The sequence below is a fragment of the Dipodomys merriami genome, unplaced genomic scaffold (assembly GCF_024711535.1).
Source record: "Dipodomys merriami isolate MVZ:Mamm:240054 unplaced genomic scaffold, mDipMer1.0.p SCAF_1, whole genome shotgun sequence".
NCBI classification, from domain to species: domain Eukaryota; kingdom Metazoa; phylum Chordata; class Mammalia; order Rodentia; family Heteromyidae; genus Dipodomys; species Dipodomys merriami.
This window is the reverse complement of record NW_027202270.1, coordinates 125,844,492-125,865,748: the sequence shown is the minus strand read 5'-3', so window position 1 is coordinate 125,865,748 and position 21,257 is coordinate 125,844,492. Positions and strand designations below refer to the sequence as shown.

The 21,257-nt window shown below is 53.5% G+C and overlaps 1 protein-coding gene across 1 annotated transcript; it reads left to right on the top strand.

Moving 5' to 3' along the window:
• Window positions 1-1,889: 1,889 nt before the first annotated feature.
• Vash1 (vasohibin 1) lies at window positions 1,890-20,701 on the top strand. The gene is made up of 7 exons (XM_070029204.1): window positions 1,890-3,097; window positions 8,541-8,629; window positions 9,760-9,816; window positions 11,474-11,548; window positions 14,032-14,413; window positions 15,984-16,096; window positions 16,888-20,701. Exons 1-7 carry the CDS (start codon window positions 2,795-2,797, stop codon window positions 16,958-16,960), a joined length of 1,092 nt encoding a protein of 363 aa, XP_069885305.1. The 5' UTR covers window positions 1,890-2,794; the 3' UTR covers window positions 16,961-20,701.
• Window positions 20,702-21,257: the final 556 nt, after the last annotated feature.

Genomic DNA, 21,257 nt, shown 5'->3' with positions numbered 1-21,257 from the left:
CCTGGGACCTAGTGTCCTGGAAATGACTCCAGAGGCAGCAAGAGGCCATGACTCAAACTCAGGGGACTCAGGAAGTTCTGGTTTGGGGGAGAGTTTTAAGGAACAGATGGGGAGCCCGTGAGGACCTGAGAATTCTCTAAGGCCTTCTTTGTCTAATGGAAACCTCCGAATGTTGAGAAATATAGCAACTATGAACCTAAAGAGTAAGATGGAAGGAACACACTGCTGGAACCGTGTGAATTAGTTTGCTTTGAATTACTACCATGAAATACCTATAGCAATTAATATAAAAAGAAAAGGTCCCATGTATAGCTTTGGACTTGAGAATAGAGGAAAACCCTTACAATTCCAGCTTTGGGGGGAGGGTGAGAGAAGGGAGAAGAGGGAGAGAGGGAGAGAGAGAACAGACACAAGGAGAGGGAGGGAGATACCCTGATCCCAAAATCCTCCAGGGGGATCTGCCCCCAATGAGCTAAGATCCAATAGCATCATCCGGGGGCCCAAGGCACTTTAATGAATGTGCCTATGGGGGCCTGTCAGCACCGAACTCAGAATTCAAGAACTGGCATTTCCCACGGGATAGGGTTGCGAAAACTAATTACTGGTCGGGGGAAGGGAAGAGTCTTAAAGCACAAACTCCGCTGCGGACTTTATTAGTACAGTTCTTTTTGCTTGTGCTGGCGTGCTGCTGTGTTGCCATGTTCTGGGTGTTACACCCTGTAGAATGGGGGAGGCTGAGTCTCCCAAGTCCATAAACCACACCCAAAGGTCAACTGCACTTTCATTCTTTGGGGGTGTGGAGGGGAAGGGGGCCTCAATTCCCCCAACCATCGCCTCTGGCTGCTCGGTAGCAGTCCGGCCTCCCCCCACCCTGTTCTGCAGGAGCCTGGGCTCCAGAGCGCGCAGTGCAGGGAGGGAGACGGGGCGACCTCCCGGGCAGCCCCTTCCCATCCGTGCGGGTTCTCGTGCGGATGACCAGGTGTCTCTTCAACCCCTTTCCATAGGTGCTCACTCCCAGACCCTAGAGCTCCTCTCTTTAAGGATTTTTTTTTGCCGGCAAAGGGGACTCTATCTAGTCACCTAGGCTGGAAAATGGGGAAACTGAGGCTTAAAGCCGTACGGGACCTGTCAAACTTTCCCAACCCAAACAAGCGCTCTGAACCCCTGCGCTCGCTGCTTCCCACCGAGGGCCTGTTACCGACCGTGGGAATTCCTGCCGCGCCAGCCATCTCCCGGAGTTTGCGCGGTTGGCCCGCTGTGAACTTCCTCGGCAGCTCCGCAGCGACTGGAAGAGAGCTGGGAGGAAGGGCGGGACAGCCCGCAGCATCCCGGCGCTAACCTGGGGCCGAGCGACGGCTGCGGGAGGCAGAGGACCCGGCGGGAATGCTCTGGCCCTTTAAGGGGGGGACCAGGCGCATGCGCGGCGCTGGCCCCAGTCGAGCCGGGTGGGCGGCGGGCGGACGGGGTACGAGCGGGCAGCCGCGGGGCCCTGGGGCGGAAGGGGCGGCTGCGGTGGTCCCCGCCTCCGAGAACCGCGGTGCTGCGGTCGGTCCCTCTGTCGCCGGGCTCCGCGGCCCGCAGGCGGCTCCTCGGGGACCCGCGCCGCCCGCGCTCGCGCTCCGGCTTTGTCCCTCGCCCGCAGCTCATCCTCCGGCCCTAGCTGCCCGGGCCCGCGGGCTTCGGCCGCCCCGCCCGGGGTCCGCTCCTCCGCCCCCTCCGCCGGGCAGCGGGAGCCCGCGCGGACCGCCACTGAGCATCCTCCGCCCGCCCGGGACGCGCCGCCGCCCATGCTGCAGCCGCTCCGGGGCGGCGACCCTGGGGCCCGGAGCCCGCCGCTCGGTGACCTCAGCCTGGCCTCTGCGCGTCGCCCAGGCCGGCCCCGCTGAGCCCCGGACCCCGGCGTCGAACCCGCGGCCCGCCCGCTGAGACGCGCGGAGCCCGGGGACCCCGCGGGGCCTCGGCGCCCCCTCCCTCTCGCGCCCACCCCGCCGCTGCGCCCTTTCCCCTCGGAGGGCCCCGCCGCTGCTCGTCGGGGGGCGAGGGAGCCCGGGGAGGGGGGCCCAGACAAAGCCCACTTTGTGCGGGGAGCCCGCCGCGGGCGGGGGGCGGGGGGTAATGTACGAGTCCGCGCGCGCCCCCTTCCCGGGCCGCGCCGGCTGCACCCCGAGCCTCGGCACCCCGACCCGTGGCGTGGGGCTGGAGAAGTCGCCCTCCAGGGCCGCCCAGCCGCCGTGGGGTCGGGACTCGCAGCTCACGGCGCCCCACCGGCCCCCGGCGAGGCGCGCGCGCCGCTGAGCGCGCCAGGGTGTTGCAGGGGGGCGGGAAGATTGTCCTTCCCACACCCCCCCCCCACCAATTGGCATTCAGGACGCCCCGTCGGCGTGGACACGGGTGCCTTGGCCCCTGGCTTTCCACGGTCGCAGGCCTGAGCTGTCTGGTCTCCGACTTTTCTCCTAGATTGCTGCCTGTCATTGTTCTCGCTGCCAAATGGGGGTGCTCGGTGAGGGCGGCCGAGTTGGGGTTTTCTCAGCAACACCAGGCCTCTCGGGCTGACCCCCGGGCCCCCAGCCCCCGGGCTCTGACTTCTTCAGGTGGCTGCGCGGATTTTCTTTCTTTCTCACCGAGTAGTATTTTATTGTACAGGAGCCACGCCCTAGTTTCTTAAAGGCGCGGCGCCCTGTTTGGCCACGTGTTCTCGCTGCAGCTGGTGTGTGGGAAGCCTCCTGTGAGCCACCTATTTTTTTTCCCGCCCATTTTTCTGGTCCATCCTCCCACCCCCGTCAAGGATTTAGGGATGCCCGTGGGGAAGAAGGTGATCGGGACTGGCAGTAGTGCTGTCCCCATTGCTGCCGCCGCTGCCCACTCCGGGATCCGGCGTTTGGAGACCAGTGAAGGGGCTTCAGCCCAGAGAGATGAGGATCCCGCGGAGGAAGGGGAAGAGGACCTGCGAGACGGAGGTGTCCCTTTCTTCATCAACAGAGGTGGTCTGCCGGTGGATGAGGCCACCTGGGAGAGGATGTGGAAGCACGTGGCCAAGATCCACCCTGATGGGGAGAAGGTGGCGCAGAGGATCCGCGGAGCCTCCGACCTGCCCAAGGTGAGGTGGGGTGGCGGGGAAGGAGGTGAGCCCTGGGGTTGGTGACCTTGGTGCTAAAGGGGCGAGCCACACACTTCTTCCTCCGATGCATGGTGTTGGAAATGACCGGTGGGGTTTACCATTTTAGAAATAAAGACAGTCATTCCTAGTCCAGAACTTTCAGTCCACTGCTGTTGGGATTGTTGTATGAGGTTCAGGGCCCTGTCTCCAGGAGGTCCTTCCCTTCCCAACCCTGGGGATTTTATAGGTGGGACTAGCGTACAGACACATGCTAAGACAGAGACCTGTGAGCAGAGAAATCATGAATGCCTGTGGAGACAGGGCTCTTTCTAGGGTGAGAAACTATTTTCTTGCATTATCTCACTGAAGTCTCTGAAGGACATGGAGTTTAAGTCCCTGTTTTATGGATACAAAAGCTCAAAGTAGAAAGTCAAGCACCCACAGGCAGTAAGTGGCAGGGCTGGGGCTCCATGCCAGGTATTTGGCCTTCAGGTTTCCAGCTCTGTTCAGGAAAATTAAAAAGAAGTGCTCTGGAGAAGCGTTGGAGACTTCTCTACATGAGCTGGAGCCTCTCCTCAGCAGCAATCCTTTGGTTGTGTCTGTGTTGTCAAGGAAGAAGCCAGAGGCTGTGTCTCACTCATCTTTGTCTCTCCAAGGTCTCCTGTGTGCCTGGCACAGAAGGAGCACTGTGTATTGGAGACTGTGGGCTGTACAGTGCTATATGGCAAAGGGTGCTTTTAAAAAAAATATGTTGATGTCTAAGGAGGCACTGTTCTCAATGTACAGCCCTCGACACCCATCAGGGCTCAGTGCTTGGTCCGGTGCACTCTGGTGAGAAGGGAGGGTGCAGGGACATGGAGTTAGTGTCACACGGAGGGGGGCAAATGACCTGTTTGGTTTTCACCAGGTTACTGTTAGAGCTATCAGGAAATGACCCCTGGGGGGTGGGGGGAGGTGGGGAGAATCAGAGGTTAAAGGTTAAGCTGCAGTCTAATGTTTCCAGAGGGGAAAATGTAGGTTGATGTTAAATGACTGCATCATTGTCCTCTAGATTCATAATTTATTTAGTTAATACATGGTCATATATCATGATCAATATTTTCTTTAAATGATCATGGTACTGAACACTCTAAAGCATAAATTTTGGGATCCAGCTCTGATTCCTCCTCCTTTCCCCCTTGAGATAAACTGGAAAAGAAAGTATTGTGGAAAAAAGGATGTGTGCGTTAGTTTGGCTCACCTGCCTGTCTTTGTGGCCTTAGGCAAGCCTGTTTGAACCACAGTGCTCTCATCTGTAAAATGGGGTTGGTTGTGGGGAAGATGGAATCAGAAATCATGTGTTAAGGCACTTGACAAACTCTCCCTGCCCCAAATACTGGTTATAAGCATTCTACTTTTTCTCCCTTCCTTCATAAGGAGGGAAGACTGTATGGCATGGAGAGCATTTGTGTCAATGAAGCGAAAGCCACATGCTTGTCTCACATGGGCAAGTTGGCTGAGCAGACAGCTCTCCAGCCATCTTGCTTATGTCTGAATGGCTTCCTAAAACTGATCGCTCCTGGGAACTGAAAAATATGTGCCCTCAGATCATCTTCAGTCCTCAGTTTCAGTAAAGACATGGAAGAAGGCGTAAAACTACTGAGGGAACGGGGTGGAGACAGGACTCCAGTCAGGTAGAAGGAATTTCATGAGAAGTTTGGGGATATTTTGAAATTTCTCATCCTCAAGTCTTTGGAAAAGTGTCTCAGATGGAGAAGGTACTTTCCTTCCATGTTCCAGAGCAGAAAGGAGTCAATCAGGTTCAGGTCTGAGAGGTGTGAAGGATCCTGGGAGGCTTTCAAGAAGGGCAGCTGTGGCTGGATGCCGGTCTACCAGCTGTAGAGAGTCTCCACCCTGAGTGGCCATGCAGGTGGGGCTGGCACAGAGGCATCTGCAGAGATTGTACTAGGGTGAGCCCAAGAAGGGCTTTGTTGGGGCTGCACAATGTCTTTAAAGACTGCATGAGCCATAAGTTAAAATTGGAAGATTTCGCACATAAGGATTCGGGGTTCTGGCATCTTTACAGAAAACAAAATTGGAACAGAGAATCTGCAATCCTACATGGCAGCTGGCAACTGGGGCTGAAGAGAGATTCTCTTTCCCCTACTTTGCCACAAGCCGCCTCCCCATCCCCCATCTTCCCAGCCTGCCTTTTGGGTTTGTGACCTGCCAGGTGTCTGCAGTCAGCTGCATCCTGAGGTTTCAGGGTAGTGTGACTAAAGGAGAGCACTCTGGAGTAAGAGCCACAGTGTTCAAATCTTTGCTTTTTCATAACAGTCTCCTTGCCTCTCACTTTCCACAGCTATCAAATAGGCACAGTGGCAATGCCTGCTACGGAGGGAGGTTGACAGGAAATGTTGATATAATGCATACCGTACCTCATTAGGTGGGCATCTAATAGGTGCCTATTAATGCAAAAGGAGTAGGCATGCAGCACACCAACCCATAAGCACTTAGGGAAAGAGCCTCTGTAAGGATGACCCTGATATGGTAAATGACTTGTTTCTAGAAGGATCTCAGTGCCTGCAGCCCTGCATGCTCTCCTGGATATAAATCTTTGTGTTGCAGGTTGCCATCACCTTTACAAGCCTCACAGCCACTTAACCAGGCTCACTAGTTCAAGTTCTGACTGTGGGTCTGGTTACTGATGCCTGAAGAATGGGAATTGGGATATCTCTGAAAGGGTCACATTGTCTGGGTCCTATCTTTGGTACACACCAGATGGTTGTCAGGAATCGCGTCTTTGCTCTGTGCCAGGCCCTGTTCTGAGTGTCTTCACACAGCATCTCAATGTCATTCTGTTACAATGCCCATTTTAGAAAGTGGGCATCTGAGGCCTGGGAAATTCAGGAGCATCATGAAGTCAGAGCTGGGATTCCATAGTGTCCAGTGCTTGCATCTTTTCTGCCCATCTCTGGGCCACCCTGCCTCTTGGCCACACATCCAGCTGCAGATGCTTTGCTTTCTCCAGGCCTCCTTATTGCACTGGATGGAGAAGCTCCTCCAACTCAGAGGGTTCTAGGCCTCATGGCTGTCAATTTCTGAAACAAGGGACGTAATATTCTTGACCTCGGCAGTAGAAGTGGAACCATCCCTGAGCACCCCTAACTGTACCCACTTAATTCCACCACTCAAAGGCAAGGAAATGTGAGGTGCTGGTAGCTCATGCCCGTAATCCTAGCTACTCAGTAGGCTGAGATCTGAGGATCACAGTTGGAAGCCAGTCTGAGAGACCGCTTATCTCCTATTAACCAGAAAAAAGCTGGAAGTAGAGGTGTGGCTCCAGTGGTAAAGCACCAGCCCTGAGCAAAACAAACAAACAACAACAGCAACAAAAGCCAAGTGATGCTGAAGGCCCTAAGTTCAAGCCCCAGTACTTGGCACCAAAACTAAAAGGCAAGGAAGTTTTTCCTGACCCTCATTTCAGGGGTAGGAATGTAGGGCTTGTGGGGACCATCCGGATAACCAGGCCCAAACTGGCTTGGTATCTGGATGCCTAGTGTTTCTTGACTATGTGCGTGGGTGAATCTGTTTGCAGTGAACATTTGGGGATAGGTGAAGTTACATGGGGTGACATGACTCAAGGAGCTTGCCAGATAGCTCCCTCCAGCTTAGTATCAGTGATGGTGGCCTTTGAAGCCTTCCTTGGGAATCTCAGCTGGGTTTTGACTTGGCTTTTCATGAGCTTGGGTAAATGATTCTTGGACTCAGGCTCCCTCTCAATCTGGAACTTTCCCTGGGAGGGTACCTCGCATTCCTCCAGGTGGCTGGATCCCCACTTGACAAGCAAGTAGAGATTATCTTGCCATGCAGAGAATGCCACCTGAGGTCAAGTGACCAGGTGGATGTGCCATGTTGTTTATAGGAAACAGTAAGTCCTGTAGTACCATTCCCACCTTGCCGATCAAATATCCTCCTCACAGGGGAGGCCAGCCAGGCCTTCGGAGAGTTCTGGAGTCCATTTGGCACAGGGTGGGCAGGAGGAAGAGGCTTGTTTCCTTCTGGTGACTGTAATATCTGGCAGCAGTTGGAGGAGGGGAGCAATGTGAAAAGGGGAAATAGCTTCCCCAGGCGGAGAGATCAGCTGCTGGGGACTGTCCAAACAGGAAGGAGAGGACTGTCCAAAGTGGTGGGGAAGCAAAGGAAGGGACATTTACATCCAGCTGTGCCTCTGGAGCCAGGGCCCTTCCCCTCTGCATTTCCACCCAGCTAGAATATCTGCTAGATACTGTCCCTGCTCCCCACCATCAGCAGCACCCCAGGCCTTAGAGTGTGGGGATAACTGGTATGCCACTTCCCTTCCTGTCAGAGCTCTTGGCAGCCACATGATTTCAAAGCCTGTGCCTTGTAGGCTCGGCCTCTCCAGAACTGGAGAAAGGACCAAGGAAAAGAAGGAAGGATCGCAAAGCCTCTCTAATACACCCTGAGTTTGCACAGGGGCTTCTGATACTCCTTTTGTTTTCTTCTTCCTATACCTGCAAATACAGGAAAGCTATGTGGCCTTGGGAGGCCAGGGGGTGGCCTGTGAGGTCTGTTCTCCTTGTGAAGAGTCTGAGGCCAGCTCACAGCTGGCTGTGCTAGAGACAGGAAGAGCCCGGAGGGAAGGGCCTTGTCCCCATGAGTCTAGTTCTTCTGTACAGGAAGTCAGTTCTGAAACCCCAGAGGCCCCTCACTAGTGCACCTCCCAGCTCCCTGGGCCTCTCTGACTTAACTGCATAGCCACTTCTTTCCTGGACATTTCCTGATGTCTGGGGCACTGCTGAGGTTCTGCCTTTTCCTATCTGACTCCCAGCAGCTCAGCGGCCACAGCCTACTGACTCATCCTCTGTCTTCCCTTTGTGGGCTTGGTGCTGGGAAACCCCTTCTGGTGGGGAGGACTGCCTTGTTGCCCTGTAGTCTGTACTATTTGAGCTGTGGTGCTGGTGAGCAAATGAGATGTTGAGGAAGCCTAGGCCTCTATGCCTTTATGAGACCTCCAAAGTGACCATGCCCATTTGCATGTATACATGACCAAACAGACTAAAAAATATGGTATAGGAAGGGATAGGGTTCCATGGTATAACCCATCTGAACAGTGAACAGACAAGTCATCAAAATGGAATACTTGGAGGGAGTTGGAACTGAAGGGGAAGGGGAGGACAAATGGAGAGAGGAAGGGTGGGCACATACGGTCATAATACTCAATGTACATGTGTGAAAATGGAACTAGGAAACGACGGTGGGTTAGGATAGATGGAGGTGGGCAATGATGGCAGTGGTGACATGGATCAAGGTGCATTGTACTTATAAATTGACACAGGTTGACTTAAGACCCCTTTGTACAAGTATTTCAAGGTAATTTTTAAAGAAAAACAAGAAAGATGTGTCCCACATCATATGATCAGAGCTCTTTCTCTGTCCCCAGATTCCCATACCAAGTGTGCCTACTTTCCAGCCGACTACGCCTGTCCCCGAGCGCCTGGAAGCTGTGCAGCGCTACATCAGGGAGCTGCAGTATCCTCTGGTCCACAGCTATGACCACCACTGGTTGGAGTGAAGGCCCCAAAGCCTAAGTGGGGCTTATTTCAGACAAGGCTGGAAAGAGATCAGCAGAGCTGCCTCCCTCCCTAACTCCAGAGACTCGATTACCAGCCATCTCTGTATCTCTGTGTTCCCTGGAGCAGAGAGGAATTATTTGTCTGCTGAGTGCTGGACCCTCTTGTTCTCTGTGTGTGTGTGTGTGTGTGTGTGTGTGTGTGTGTGTGTGTGTGTGTGTGTGTCTGTCTGTCTGTCTGTCTGTCTGTCTGTCTGTCTGTCTCTGTGTGTCTGTGTTTGTGTGTGTCTGTGTGTGTCTGTGTGTCTGTGTCTGTGTCTGTGTTGGGGTAAAGAGAGGGAAATGACACTGAGCAACTTGCTAGGGAAGAGATGGCCTCAGTTTTCCCTCATCCCTAGGACTACTGAAAATCTGACTATAAAGGTAAGGGAGAAAAAGAATCATTTATATTCCACATCTTGGAATTTTTTCTCCTGACTCTTGCCTTTCTCTTCCCTCACAAGAGGGAAGCTGCCATCCTACAAAGAGCTGGCCTCCATGAGTCCCCAGTCTCCTGCGTCCCCTTGCAGGGGACCTCCAGCCCGAACCTATTTACTCACCCTGGCCCCTACCTCTCATACAGGTGGAGTTCAAGGTGGGAGAACTGGGTATGGGTCCCCCGTGGGGAAAGGCCAGCAGGTGACTAAAAATGCCATGAGGGGAATGGCTGGCTGTAACTGGATTCCCAGTCTTCTCTCTGCTCCCATTGCTTCTTAGCCATTGGGGGAAAGACTGGCTCAGAATTCTGTCCTAGGAAAGGAGGCCAGGAAGAAAAAAACAAGGGCCAAAGATGAAAGGAGGAAGGAGAGGGAAGTAGAAGGGGAAGGAGAAGCTCCATGTTGTGTTCTCCTTTCTCCTCCTGCAGAGTCCCCAGTCCTGAGCATCCCCCCCAGCTGCCCTGTGACAGACACTATAGGATCCTTACCCAGCCTGCATTGGGAAGCTGCTGGGCTCCAGGGTCTGCGGAAAGGGTGGGGAAGGGGTAAGGAGGAGGAAAGAAAGGATACCCTCTTTCAGACCAAACCAGAAAGCCCTTAACTAGTACCCAAAGGTACAATCACACAGGGACACAGTTCTTTGAAATTAAGAAGAGCAGACCTCTGACAGGGTAAGTATGGAGGCCTATCTCCCAACTGGGCTCATAGAAACCCCAGGCTGGGTTGGATGGCAAGGGGGTGCTCTGAGGTTTGCTTTTAAGTAACAGCTTAGAGTGCAGATAGGGCCTCTCATCAAGGAAGTCCCTTGGGCAGGTACCACCCTATGTTCCTAAGGATATCATAAAGAAGAAAAAAAATCTGTCACAGATAGACAGCAGAACTACCAGGATGAGAGGAGAGGAAGCCAGAGGCTGAGTCTGGGGGCTCTGTCCAGAGGAACCAAAACCATAAAACTCCTAGGTATTAAAAGTTAATGTAAACCAGGTGCCAGCAGCTCATGCCTATAATCTTAGCTACTCAAGAGGCTACACTCAGGATCATGGTTTGAAGCCAGCCCAGACAGGAAAGTCTATGAGACACTTAACTAATCACTTAAAAACCAGAAGTGAGCTGGGTGCTGGTGGCTCATGCCTATAGTCCTAGCTACTCAAGACATTGAGATCTGAGATCATAGTTTGAAGCCAGCCTTGGCAGGAAAGTCCGTGGGACTCTTATCTTCAACAAACTACCCCCAAAAAAGCCAGAAGTAGAGCTGTGGCTCAAGTGGTAGAGTGCTAGCCTTGAGCAAAAAAAAAAAAAAAGAAAAAGAAGGGGCTGAGAATGTGGCTTAGTGCTAGAATGCTTGCCTAGCATGCATAAAGCCCTGGGTTCCTCCATACTACATACACAGAAAAGCTGGAAGTGGCACTGTGGCTCAAGTGGTAGAGGGCTAGCTTTGAGCAAAACAAGCTCAGGGATAGTGCCCAGGCCCCTGAGTTCAAGCCCTAGGACTGGCAAAAAAAAAAAAAAAAGAAAAAGAAGCAACCGCAGCTCAGGGATAGCACCCAGGCTCTGAGTTCAAGCCCAGGACCAGTCCCCACCCCTCCACCCTCTCACCCCCCCCCCTGCAAAAAAAAAAAAAGCATGAAATTTTCACATCTCTCCATGTATACTGTTTGCATTCTCAAGAAAGATGCTTTAAATGATTACCTAATTGCCCCCTTTCAGAGCCCCCGGGTGGAACCCAGCCTCCCTGCCAAGCTTTGCTCTGATTTTGCAGCTGCTGAATGCTGGGGTCCTGCAGAATCTGGCAGGAGATGCTAGAGTCCAGGCAGCTTCCTGGGCAAAGCCCCAGGGCTGAGGGTAGCATTCAGGGAGGAAGGAGGAGCCAGCCCTGGAGGACTGGCTGTCTGGAAATGGCCTGAATTCCAATTTCAGGAGCAGGCTGGGCAGGCACCAGGCAACTCTGAATGGGGAGCACTTGCCATCAATCAGCAAGCTCTTCCTAAAGTGTGGTTGAGTGAGAAATGTCCAGTTTACTCTAAAGGGGACAAGAGCAATGCCAAGGTCTCTGCCTCCACCTCCACTGCCTTGTAAGCACAATGGCGCTCAAGTTCTGGCCTCCATTCATGCACCCCTCCCCCAGAGGTCTTTGTGCTACAGCCTGAGTGGGAAGAGTAGGTGAAAAGAGGAAAGGGAATGGGAAGTAGGTCTCCTTCTTGATGGCCCTTGGCTGCCTGCCTCACCTCCTCAGGCTCCAGACTTGGGGGAGAGGAGGGAGAGTCTGGGCCTAGACTGAGAGCAGCCTGGGGATGAGACTCCATTTATCTCCCTCTTCCTCTCTCACAGACTGATGGACTTGGCCAAGGAAATGACCAAAGAGGCTCTGCCAATCAAATGCCTGGAAGCCGTGATCCTGGGAATGTATCCTTCCTCTGGCCTCAGCTTCCTGCTCTGGAAGGGCGAGGGGATGGAGCCTGATGGAGGTCCAGGGATTCTCCTTCCCCCACTCCCCCCATGCAGTCCTGCACTTGGCCCCTAGGTGAAGGAGCCTCTTCCAGGCAGAGGAGCCTCCAAGTTGAGGAATCTCTCCAGGGTGAAGAAGTCTCTGAAAGGATGGAGAAATGGCCCCAAAATGAAGTGACCTGAGGGGCTCGCTGCCTTCCCAGGCTTGCCGGGAAGCTCTATTTTGAGTCTTGTGGACACAGTTTTGTCCAATTGGGCTAAACAGTCTTGAGAGAGAGAAGCAATCGAGAGGCCCAGTGGTGGCACATCTAGGACACGTATGTTTATAGAGTCTTGAAAGCAAAGATGTGCACAGGGTTTCCCAGCCAGTGTCTGAAGGACAGAAGTAGGCCTGTTGCTCAGTCAGCAGCATTGGTCACCATGGGAACAGACAAGCTCCCAGGAGAGACTGCCCTCCACAGAGCCCCCAGTTTTTATGTATAACACATTGAAGCTTATACAAGCAGAACACTCTCATGAATCCCTGTGGGCCCATTACTCGGCTTCCCAACTTGAGGCCAGTAGCTTTTACCTCCCTTCCCCCATTACCACCACTGTGTTCCCTGCTCCAGCCTTTGAATAGGTTGTCAGTCACCCAGGAGCAGAACTCAGAAGACCACAGGTTATTGGGTGGTAAGAGGGGAGGAGGAGGAGCCTAATGGGACAAGGGATCTGTCCCTAGGACCTGCACCAGGAGGCAAAGGCAAGGAGCCTGCTTTTCAGAGGGGCTGTGATCCAAGGGGTCATGTCCACCCATTCTTAGCTTAGGTTTACACAGAGACTTCGGGCTTCCCTCCCCACAGAGGTCTTGAGTGCTACCTGCATCATGGCAGTTATTTGTAACTGGGCAAAACCACTTTCAAGAGCCCTGCCAGTGTTGCCCTGTTTATAGTGTCTTTTATTAGTTTAATCTGTCCAGACCTTCATTGTACACACAGGCTCAGCCTGCCATAGGCAAAATCAAGGTTTTAAGACCATTCTGGGGTTGCCTGCCAGTTTTTGGGCACCAAGAAAATAGAAGCAGTTCCCTTCTGGGTGAGGGGACCCTCTCTAGTGTCCCCATTGTCCCAAAACATTGTGAGCCTCTGCCGGGTGGCGCTGTGTATTTCTTTCATATCAAGGGACCGGGCTCAGTGAGTACCAGTAAATCAGCTTGCCTATGTAGGTGTATGTATGTATGATTATTGTCTTCAAATAGTTGTAGAGAAGGGTTTTGATTTTACATGTCCGCTTATGTGCCCAATGCAACTAGAACAGTGTCACCTCTTCCATCATTCTTCAGCTTGGCTCTTGAAGGTAGTAGGCCTCAGGGCACTGACTTTGGGCTCAGACTAGCTGGGCTGGAATCCTGCCTCTGAGCCTCAGAGTCCCTACTCTGCCAAAGGAGGTGTGTGTGTGTGGGGGGGGAAGGTAATGATAGTATCTGCAGAAGAGTCTTGGGACCCCAAGTTAGTCATGCATGGAAGGCACAATGTCTGTAAGTGGTGGCTCTTCCATATTTTAACCCATCATACCCATGTGTGCAGGAGTTCTACAGAGTAACTGTTAAGTGCTGTCTCTGTGCTGAACCCTAGAGAAATGGCAAAAGACATGAGTTCCCTGTCTGCAAGAAGCTTACATTCTAGTGGGAGAACCAGGAAAAGCAAGGAAACAAAGAAAGAAAAGACAGATTGCACTGTAAGGAGTGCAGTAGACTTGCACTTGTGAGGGTGATGCCAGCCAAGCCTGAGGCCTGCGCAGGAGAGGAGCCCTCAGGGGTGAGGCCCAGGTGGCTGGAGAGGGAGAGAAGTGGGAGAATGAGCGGTGTGACAGGCTGGAGTGGGCGTGGCGCTGGCCATTGCAGGCCTCTGAGCTATGGTGAGGCGCTTGATTCTATTTAAGGGCAGTGGAGTTGGAGGGGGGGGGAGACTGAATTGTCTGCATCTGTGAGGAATTCCATGTGTGCAAAAGGAAAAAAATGATTGAGAATGTCTCTGAAGGGCCCAGAAACTGAGAAGTGAATGATTGACAGGAGCAGGGAGAGGAGGAGAGAGAAGGGTAAAAGGAGAAGTGTTCGGAGGCCTCTCTTGTCCCTGCTCATGAGCGCTAGAAAGCCCGGCCTCTTGAGTGGGGAACCTTTGATAGTATTATTTGGAGATCACTAACTGACCACCTACAAGTGGCCACTAATGATGGCAAATCCTGTTCCCACAGAATTCACTTTATCAAGCACCTACTGTATAGTAGGTTGGCTGATAAGAGGGCAGGAATTTGGGGATGAGCAAGATGGAGTTTCTGTATTTAGATGCCGGTGGACTAGAGACCCCTAGGGCTTATACAGGTCCCATGAATCAAGGTGTCACGGGCCCAGTCCTGGTCAGGTGCCTCTCCTGGCCCTTTCCTTAACTTGGGTGACTGGCTAGTTACCTCACCAACAGCATGCCCACCCTGGAACGCTTCCCCATCAGCTTCAAGACCTACTTCTCAGGGAACTACTTCCGCCACATCGTGCTGGGAGTGAACTTCGGGGGCCGCTATGGGGCCCTGGGCATGAGCCGGCGTGAGGACCTGATGTATAAGCCGCCCGCCTTCCGCACGCTCAGCGAGCTTGTGCTGGATTATGAAGCCGCCTATGGCCGCTGCTGGCATGTGCTGAAGAAGGTGAAGCTGGGCCAGTGCGTGTCCCATGACCCACACAGCGTGGAGCAGATCGAGTGGAAGCACTCGGTGCTGGACGTGGAGAGGCTGGGCCGAGATGACTTCCGCAAGGAGCTGGAGCGCCATGCCCGAGATATGCGGCTTAAGGTCAGGCTCTGCAGACCAAGGGTAGGGAGCTGCTTCCCAGAGGGACCCGACACCAAGCCCTTACTTTGCTGTCCATGTGGTGTGCGGATGGAGGGCGATGGGCTCAGTGGTGTCTTTTTATACTCAGGGTAGGGCTCCAGGCAAGGTCTCTCACTGTGATGGTCCTAGGCTGGATAGATCAAGGACAGCTGGGGATGGAGGAAGAAGCTGGTGAGCTGGGTTTGCATAGTGGTAGGTCTTGGACTTGAAGCCAAGACAAAGCCCTGGTGCTTCAGGCCAGGAGACTTTGGAGTCAAGGTGGGTTGGTCTGATACCTTGTCTTATCTGGGAGCATGGCAGGCAAGGTGGTAAGCAACTTCACCCGGCCTCCTGTTGCCTCCTGACTTGAGCCCCCAGCCCACACCCTGCAGTCAACAATCAGGAGAGGTCAGAAGAAAGAGGGAAGTCAGACCATGGGAGGACATTGAGCATGGTAGTGGAGGTAGGGAGTTTGTTGTACCTACAGCAATTGAGCTAAGGTGCTAAGAACCCTCCAGCTGACAGAATTTGGGGCTTTCCCTGGGTCCCCCCTGAACAGGTGATGTGAATGGTCTGTCCCTCTAGGCACCGCTACAGCCAGCTTGCGTACTTTCACCTCCCCATACTTCTCCTGACAGCTCCCAGAAGCCAGCAGGCAGGGGGCAGAGGCTGGTGGCAGCTGTTTTTAGGGTAGGAAGCTTAGGGCTTTGCCATAGGCAGTGAGAGCAGACAGGGCTGGAGCTGCTCCCCCTGAGGGGCATCAGGTTTGTCATGGGAACCTGCAGGGGTCCAGGCAGAGGCCTAGGCTTGGTGAGCCTTCTTCTAGGACTGATGCAGCACCAAGTAGAAAAGGGGTATGCTGTGCTCCTGGGTGATCCTCTTCACTAGGGAGGTGCCTCTGAGTGCTGGTTCTTGATGCTGGGAATATTAGTATGTCGAAGGCAGCAGGTTGGAGCCAGTGGCTAGTGCTCTAGTGCTATGATTCTCAGGTCTCTTCCCCATGTTATTCCCTCTGGCTCCCACACTGCAGCCCATGTTTTGAAAACTCAAGGCAAGATGATCATGCTGCATCAAAGATGATTCATTTGTTTTTCTCTCTCTCTTTTTTCTCTCTCTCCTTTAATCAGAGACAGAGCTATTAGTCTGACTTTTGATTGGCTCAACATAACCATGGCCATTTTGAAGGTGATAGGATCCTGGCTCAGAGCTGAGTAATGGGCCAGGTCCTTGTCAGGCACATGTTTAGCTGGCCTGGGTAAATGGGCCTTTTCCTGAAAGCATTTTCCAGTTTGTGACAGTGGTGTGCAACTTCACCACTTCTGAATGACTTTCAGGCCTGGTGGGGACCATCCTGATGGCTTTAGTGCCTGGGAAAGAAGAACCCCAGACAAGGCAGTAGTCCCCTTAGGGTTCTTGGGCCCTGTCTCGGACAGCCTCCAGGGGTTAGTGGCTCTCCACAGGGCAAGGTAAAGCAAGGCAGGGCAGGGCAGGGCAGGGCAGGGGGGTTCTGGAGCAACCCTGGAATATACTTTCCTTTCTTTTTTCCATCTAGATTGGCAAGGGGGCAGGACCTCCCTCTCCTACTAAGGACCGGAAGAAAGATGTTTCCTCCCCACAGAGGGCCCAGTCCAGCCCCCACCGCAGGAACAGCCGCAGTGAGAGACGGTAAAAGGAGGGACTTTGGGGAGGCGTGGGTGTGGAGGCAAAAGGCTTTCTGCTTTCCCTCTCTTCCTCTGGCTTTGCCACGTCTCCCTATCCTTCTCCCTTTTGTATTTCTGCCCGAGGGCAGTGACTTGGGATTGAGGGTACCTTTGACAGTAACATGGTGCCATTTCCTCACCTGTGTGGACTGTCAGGGTCCAAACAGCAAGTCTGAGGCAGGAGCAGAGGGCTGTGTGGGAGGTGGGACCGGTCAGGCTCTTGAAGCTTCAAGCTCTTCAGTTGTCTGCTAAGGTTGAACATGACCCGTGGCTCTATGCTGCTTGGGTAGGTGATCTTGGACACAGCTTTTATCTGTGTGTAGATGGCAAGGGGGAAACAAAAACCATTAAAATACCAAGCTTCATGCTCTGATTCCATCCCTGTATATTACTGTGCTGTAAATGTAATTGTCATTCAGAGGCTACCTCTGAATTAAGGGGTACCTAGCAGACTCTGGCACCAGAATATCCACCATTGACTTGACCTGAGTCCTTTCAGGAAGATTTATACTGGAAGCTTTCTCCATGCCCTCCCTGCCTAATGAGGTAACCTCATGCAAAAGGCAAGAGGCATACAAGACAACGTGACTCCCACTTCAGAGAACAGACCGGCTAGTCTGAGAGTCACACTGCTTCCTGTCCTCTGCTGCTGCCCTGGAAAATGGGAGACAAGGAGGGGCAGCTACCACTTGTTCTTCTCTGCCATCTCCCTACTGACCACCCTCTCCCCTCCTGCTTTCCCCTTCCCCCTTGCAGGCCCTCGGGTGAGAAGAAGCCTCCAGAGCCCAAAGCCATGCCAGACCTCAATGGGTACCAGATCCGAGTGTGAGGTGGATGCCAGCACTCCAGACCCTGTCCTGCTCCTGGAGGCCAGGATCTATCTGCTGGAACCTGCCTCGCTCGAGGCAGGAGCTGGTGATGGGGCAAAGCCAGAGGCTACAGGCAGGGTGCATTGCAGCTCAGCCCTCAGGCTGCTCCCCTCCCATTGGAGCCAAGCCCCTAACTTTGGGCCAAGATTCAGTATTTTCTTCAGAGTTTTTAGCTCTAGGACTGAAGTTTAAGGTATTTGGGGGAAAAGGACAAATGGATGTGCTAATGGCTTGAGGAGGGCAAAGCTGAGAGACCTGAGAGCCATGGAGCTGGGTGGGAAGGCTTGCTGGTCCTGCCACTGCTCCTATGCACAGACCCATGGGAAGTTTCCTGACCCCGCCAGTCAGTAGGGGAAGGTGGGGTAGGGTGGAGGTGTTCGTTTCTCCAGCTAGGCCTGTCCTGGCCAAATCTTGACCAAGGGAACTGGAAGCAGGGTTGTATTCTTCCTAGAAAGGTCTGGGTGGCCCATAATCAGGGAGCTTGCTGCAAGCTACATCTGCCCAAGAACCAGCCTGTGGGCCCAGAGTGCCCTGGAGCGCCCACAGCTCCAGAGGGAATGTATGAGCCTGGGCCATGGCCACCTGGGCCACCACAGGAGAAGAGGCTTCTGCCTCTAGCAACTCAGGGGCTCCCTGCAGAGGGTCTGGGCTTTGCAGATGGCTCAGATTTGCACTATGGACAACGTGGTTGTGCAGACAAAGCAGACCTTGATGCCATGGCTGGGCTTAAGGTAACAGCATGAAACCCTCAGGCCTGGGTCATTCCTCTGACAAAGTTTAAAATGGGGTCTATTGTCCACCCTACCCCCTGACACCTCAGCCCTTACTGAAGAACTCAAGACAAGATAGACCAAGATGCCTGTGCCCCAGGACTACCTCTCCTGCTTTCAAAGCCTATGTAGGCTTGGGTGGCAGTGATGGCTCGTCACATTTGGCAGGGCCTTGGGGCTCTTGTATCTACCTAAGAGCTGCCCGGATAGCAGGAGTTGACTACATTCTGCCTATGAGGCATGTGATGGAGGGAGTAAGATAATGTGGAGAGAAACTGGCAAGGGGAGGGGAGGTTCTAGGCTCCAAAAAGGAGAGAGTCTGAGAACTGGGGGTGTGTGAGGGGATGTGGGAAGTAGTTTAGGAACAGGCTGTGCTGAGGGCTGGGTTCCCTGACTGCACAGGGCTCTGGAAGCTGGAATTCAGATTGTGGAAAGGCCAGGTGAGGTGACCATGAAGGGTTGGTCGGTTGGTTTCCTGAAAGGCTATGGGTCAGCAAGGAGCAACTCAGTAATGTTGTAGAGGGGACTGGAGGCCTGGATAAGGGAAGAGTAGAACCAGGTTTGTAAACTCAGAATGCCTACAGGAATAGTAGGGGCTACACAGGAAGGCTGCAGGGCTGCTGGGTAGTAGAAGAGCTACCACTGTTCTGCTGTGCCCACAGTACTGGCTTAGGGGAGCCAGACTGTTTTTTTTCTTCTGATTTTGTATGTGAAGTCTAACTCTTAAAAGTTAGCATTTGGTTCAAAAAATTTAATAATCCAGTATAGGTGACAGAGTGCCAGTCTGTGACATGGGAGTGGAAAGCTTGTGCTGAGAAGGACCCCCCACCCCAATGCTTTGAGTGGGAAGTATGACAGTTTTGAGTTTCCCAGGGCTGGGTGAGGCAGCTGAAACTCCTGGAGGGGACAGCTTCCTGTGTTCATCTTCTTTGCAGACAAACCAGAGACCCCGTGTAGTTGCTGGGCACCAGAGGGGTGGAGTGAACTAGCCATGGTACAGCTGGGCTAGCCAGGAGATGGATGGTGCCTGGAGACAAAAACAAGGAAGAGAGGGAGGAGCAGGCATGCCTTTGCTGAACAGATGCTCTCCAGGGAGGGCACAGGGGCTGGCAGCTTGTCAAAGCAGCAGGTTTTGACCAGCCAGGCCCAGCTGGGTCCAGCCAGAGGCATACTGAGAGGCCAGCTGATTGGCTTCTTGCCTCCTTGGTTCATGGGCTCAGGGGGCCCTATGGTGATGCCTAACCTGCCCCATACTACACCCCCACCAGACCCAGGGGCATGCAACTCCCTATGCCAATACAGCCCTCAGGGAGTAGGGTTCCCACATTCCCACGCTCACCTGTGGAGAAATGGTTCATACTGGGAAGCATGAGGTTGAAACAAGCAGGGCCTAGATGTGGCTGATTGTTGAAGCCTAATGGGCCCAGCCATTTCTGGAAACTTCGGGAAATGACAGGGTATTGGGTAGGAGACGTGAGAGGGGCTAGGAGCTGGAGTCTGGTGGACATGGGAGGCCTAGGGTACTCTAATGTACAGGCACCCTCCTCTGAGCCCTTGAGTAAGAAGGCAGGATGGAGGCTCACCTACTTGCTGTCTGTGGGAAGGCGTAGGTCCCCAGCTGTAATCCCCTAGTGCTTGCCCCTCCTCGGCCAAGCCTCGGGCCTTCGGGGCTGGGCACAAGCCATAGTGGTGCTTTTTAATTTATTTGCAGCTCTTGCTCATATGTAGCATCCCCTCCTCTCCTCTGAGCTGTTTACACAGGCAATGCTCCCTGGGGCTGGCCTGCTTGTGAGGCCTCTGGGGAGACAGAAGCAGGGACTTTGGGGCCTTAGTCACCATCCATGCTATCACTGCATCTCACTTCCTGTGAGGGACAGAGGGGCCTGGTTGATATGACCCCAGCTTCCCCCCACCCATGCAAGCTTGTCTTCCAGCTCCTCTGCCCACCCCCTCAGGGTGAGGGAGATGCTAGCTGAGGTCGGGGTGAGGTAGAGAAGGCTGCTCAGTGGAGGTGGCCAGGACCGGGCGGGGGGCGGGGGGGCTGTCTCTAAAGCCTGGTACCTTGTGCTAGGTTGTCAGGTCACAACATGGGGATCTAGCTTCAGAGAGTTTTTCCCTCTACCCGGCTACCTGCCAGTCTGCTCCCTCCATGGCCTCACCACACCCTCATGTCCCGCTCACATCCATCATGCCAGACACCTCATTGTTATGTGGGCAAGTAGAAGCCAAGGGTAGAAGCAGCAGCCCACTGGCCCTGCACAAGATGAGGGAGCCTAGGGCCAGGATACCGAGAAGCAGCAGCTAACAATGACTTCTAGCCATACTATCATCCCTTCCAGTATGAACTTGACTTCGTGGTTTGGGGAGTTGGTCTAATTGTGTCTGGTTGGATGCCCAAAGGCCTGTGGGCATGCGTGCATAGTTTTCCTACCTGGAAGGTGTTCTGGCTTAGCATGGGTATCTTACAGACCCATCCTCTGCATGGTGTTCCTGGTTTCAGAGGACCAGGTTGATATGTTAATGGTGTCAAGGCATGAGTGGGGTGTGGGAAGTCACCCCACTGGGTACCACAGCTTCCCACCAGCATTTCCAGGCAGGCAGGCTGCACGGTGCTAGCTACAGGCCCATTGGTAGGACCCTCTCACCCCACCTTGGTGCTCTGGGGTCCAAAGCTTCCCTTTTTTCCAGTCTGACAGAGGAGACCTGGGTGTACTGGGCTCTTGGGCCCCATGATGATGGACTGCCCCTCCCCTAAGCCTTGTTGACTGCTGTGTTGTCTTCCCTTTTGTCCCTCCTGTCCTCAGTATTGCCTTTCACTTTCACACTTCATCTCATTCCTGTTCTCACTTTTCGCTTGAAACAAATAAAAGCCTCCCCATCTCCACTTGTGTGGGCTGGACAGAAATCCCAGTGTGAAGCCATGTCTCCTTTTACTTGCGAGCTGGGGCCCAGTCCACCCCCAACCCCCACCAGAAGTGCCTCACTGGCTCCAGGAAGAAACTAAATGGAGGTGAGGGGAACCCAAAACCAGGGAACAGGAAAGCTCCCCACAGCCATGGCAGAACTGATTCTGGGTTTCATGCTCAGCCTGCTAAAGCCAGAGATCTCCGGGCCAGCTGTAAATGAGGCCCTCTCCCTCACACAGTAGACCTTAGGTGTATCCTGAGCCCAGCTCTCCTGCCCAAGCCCACTGCCATCCATCCGGAAGGGGGATATCTCCCAGGAGATGAGCTTACTTTAGGAAGTCATGGCAACTAGGAAACACTTCTAGATCTACCCTTCTTCCTCTCCATTGTCCAGACAAGACCAATGAGTTGAAATCAGATGCACATAGGAAGTATCTCAGACCCCACAGCATTTTTTAGCCTCAACCTCTCTCCCCATGCCTCTGTTCTGTCAGCTTAAAAGCAAATCTCAAACTTGTAAGAGAAGAGGTAGGATGCTTCCTATTCACTATTCCAGACAATCCCCACAAAGTCTGAGCTGG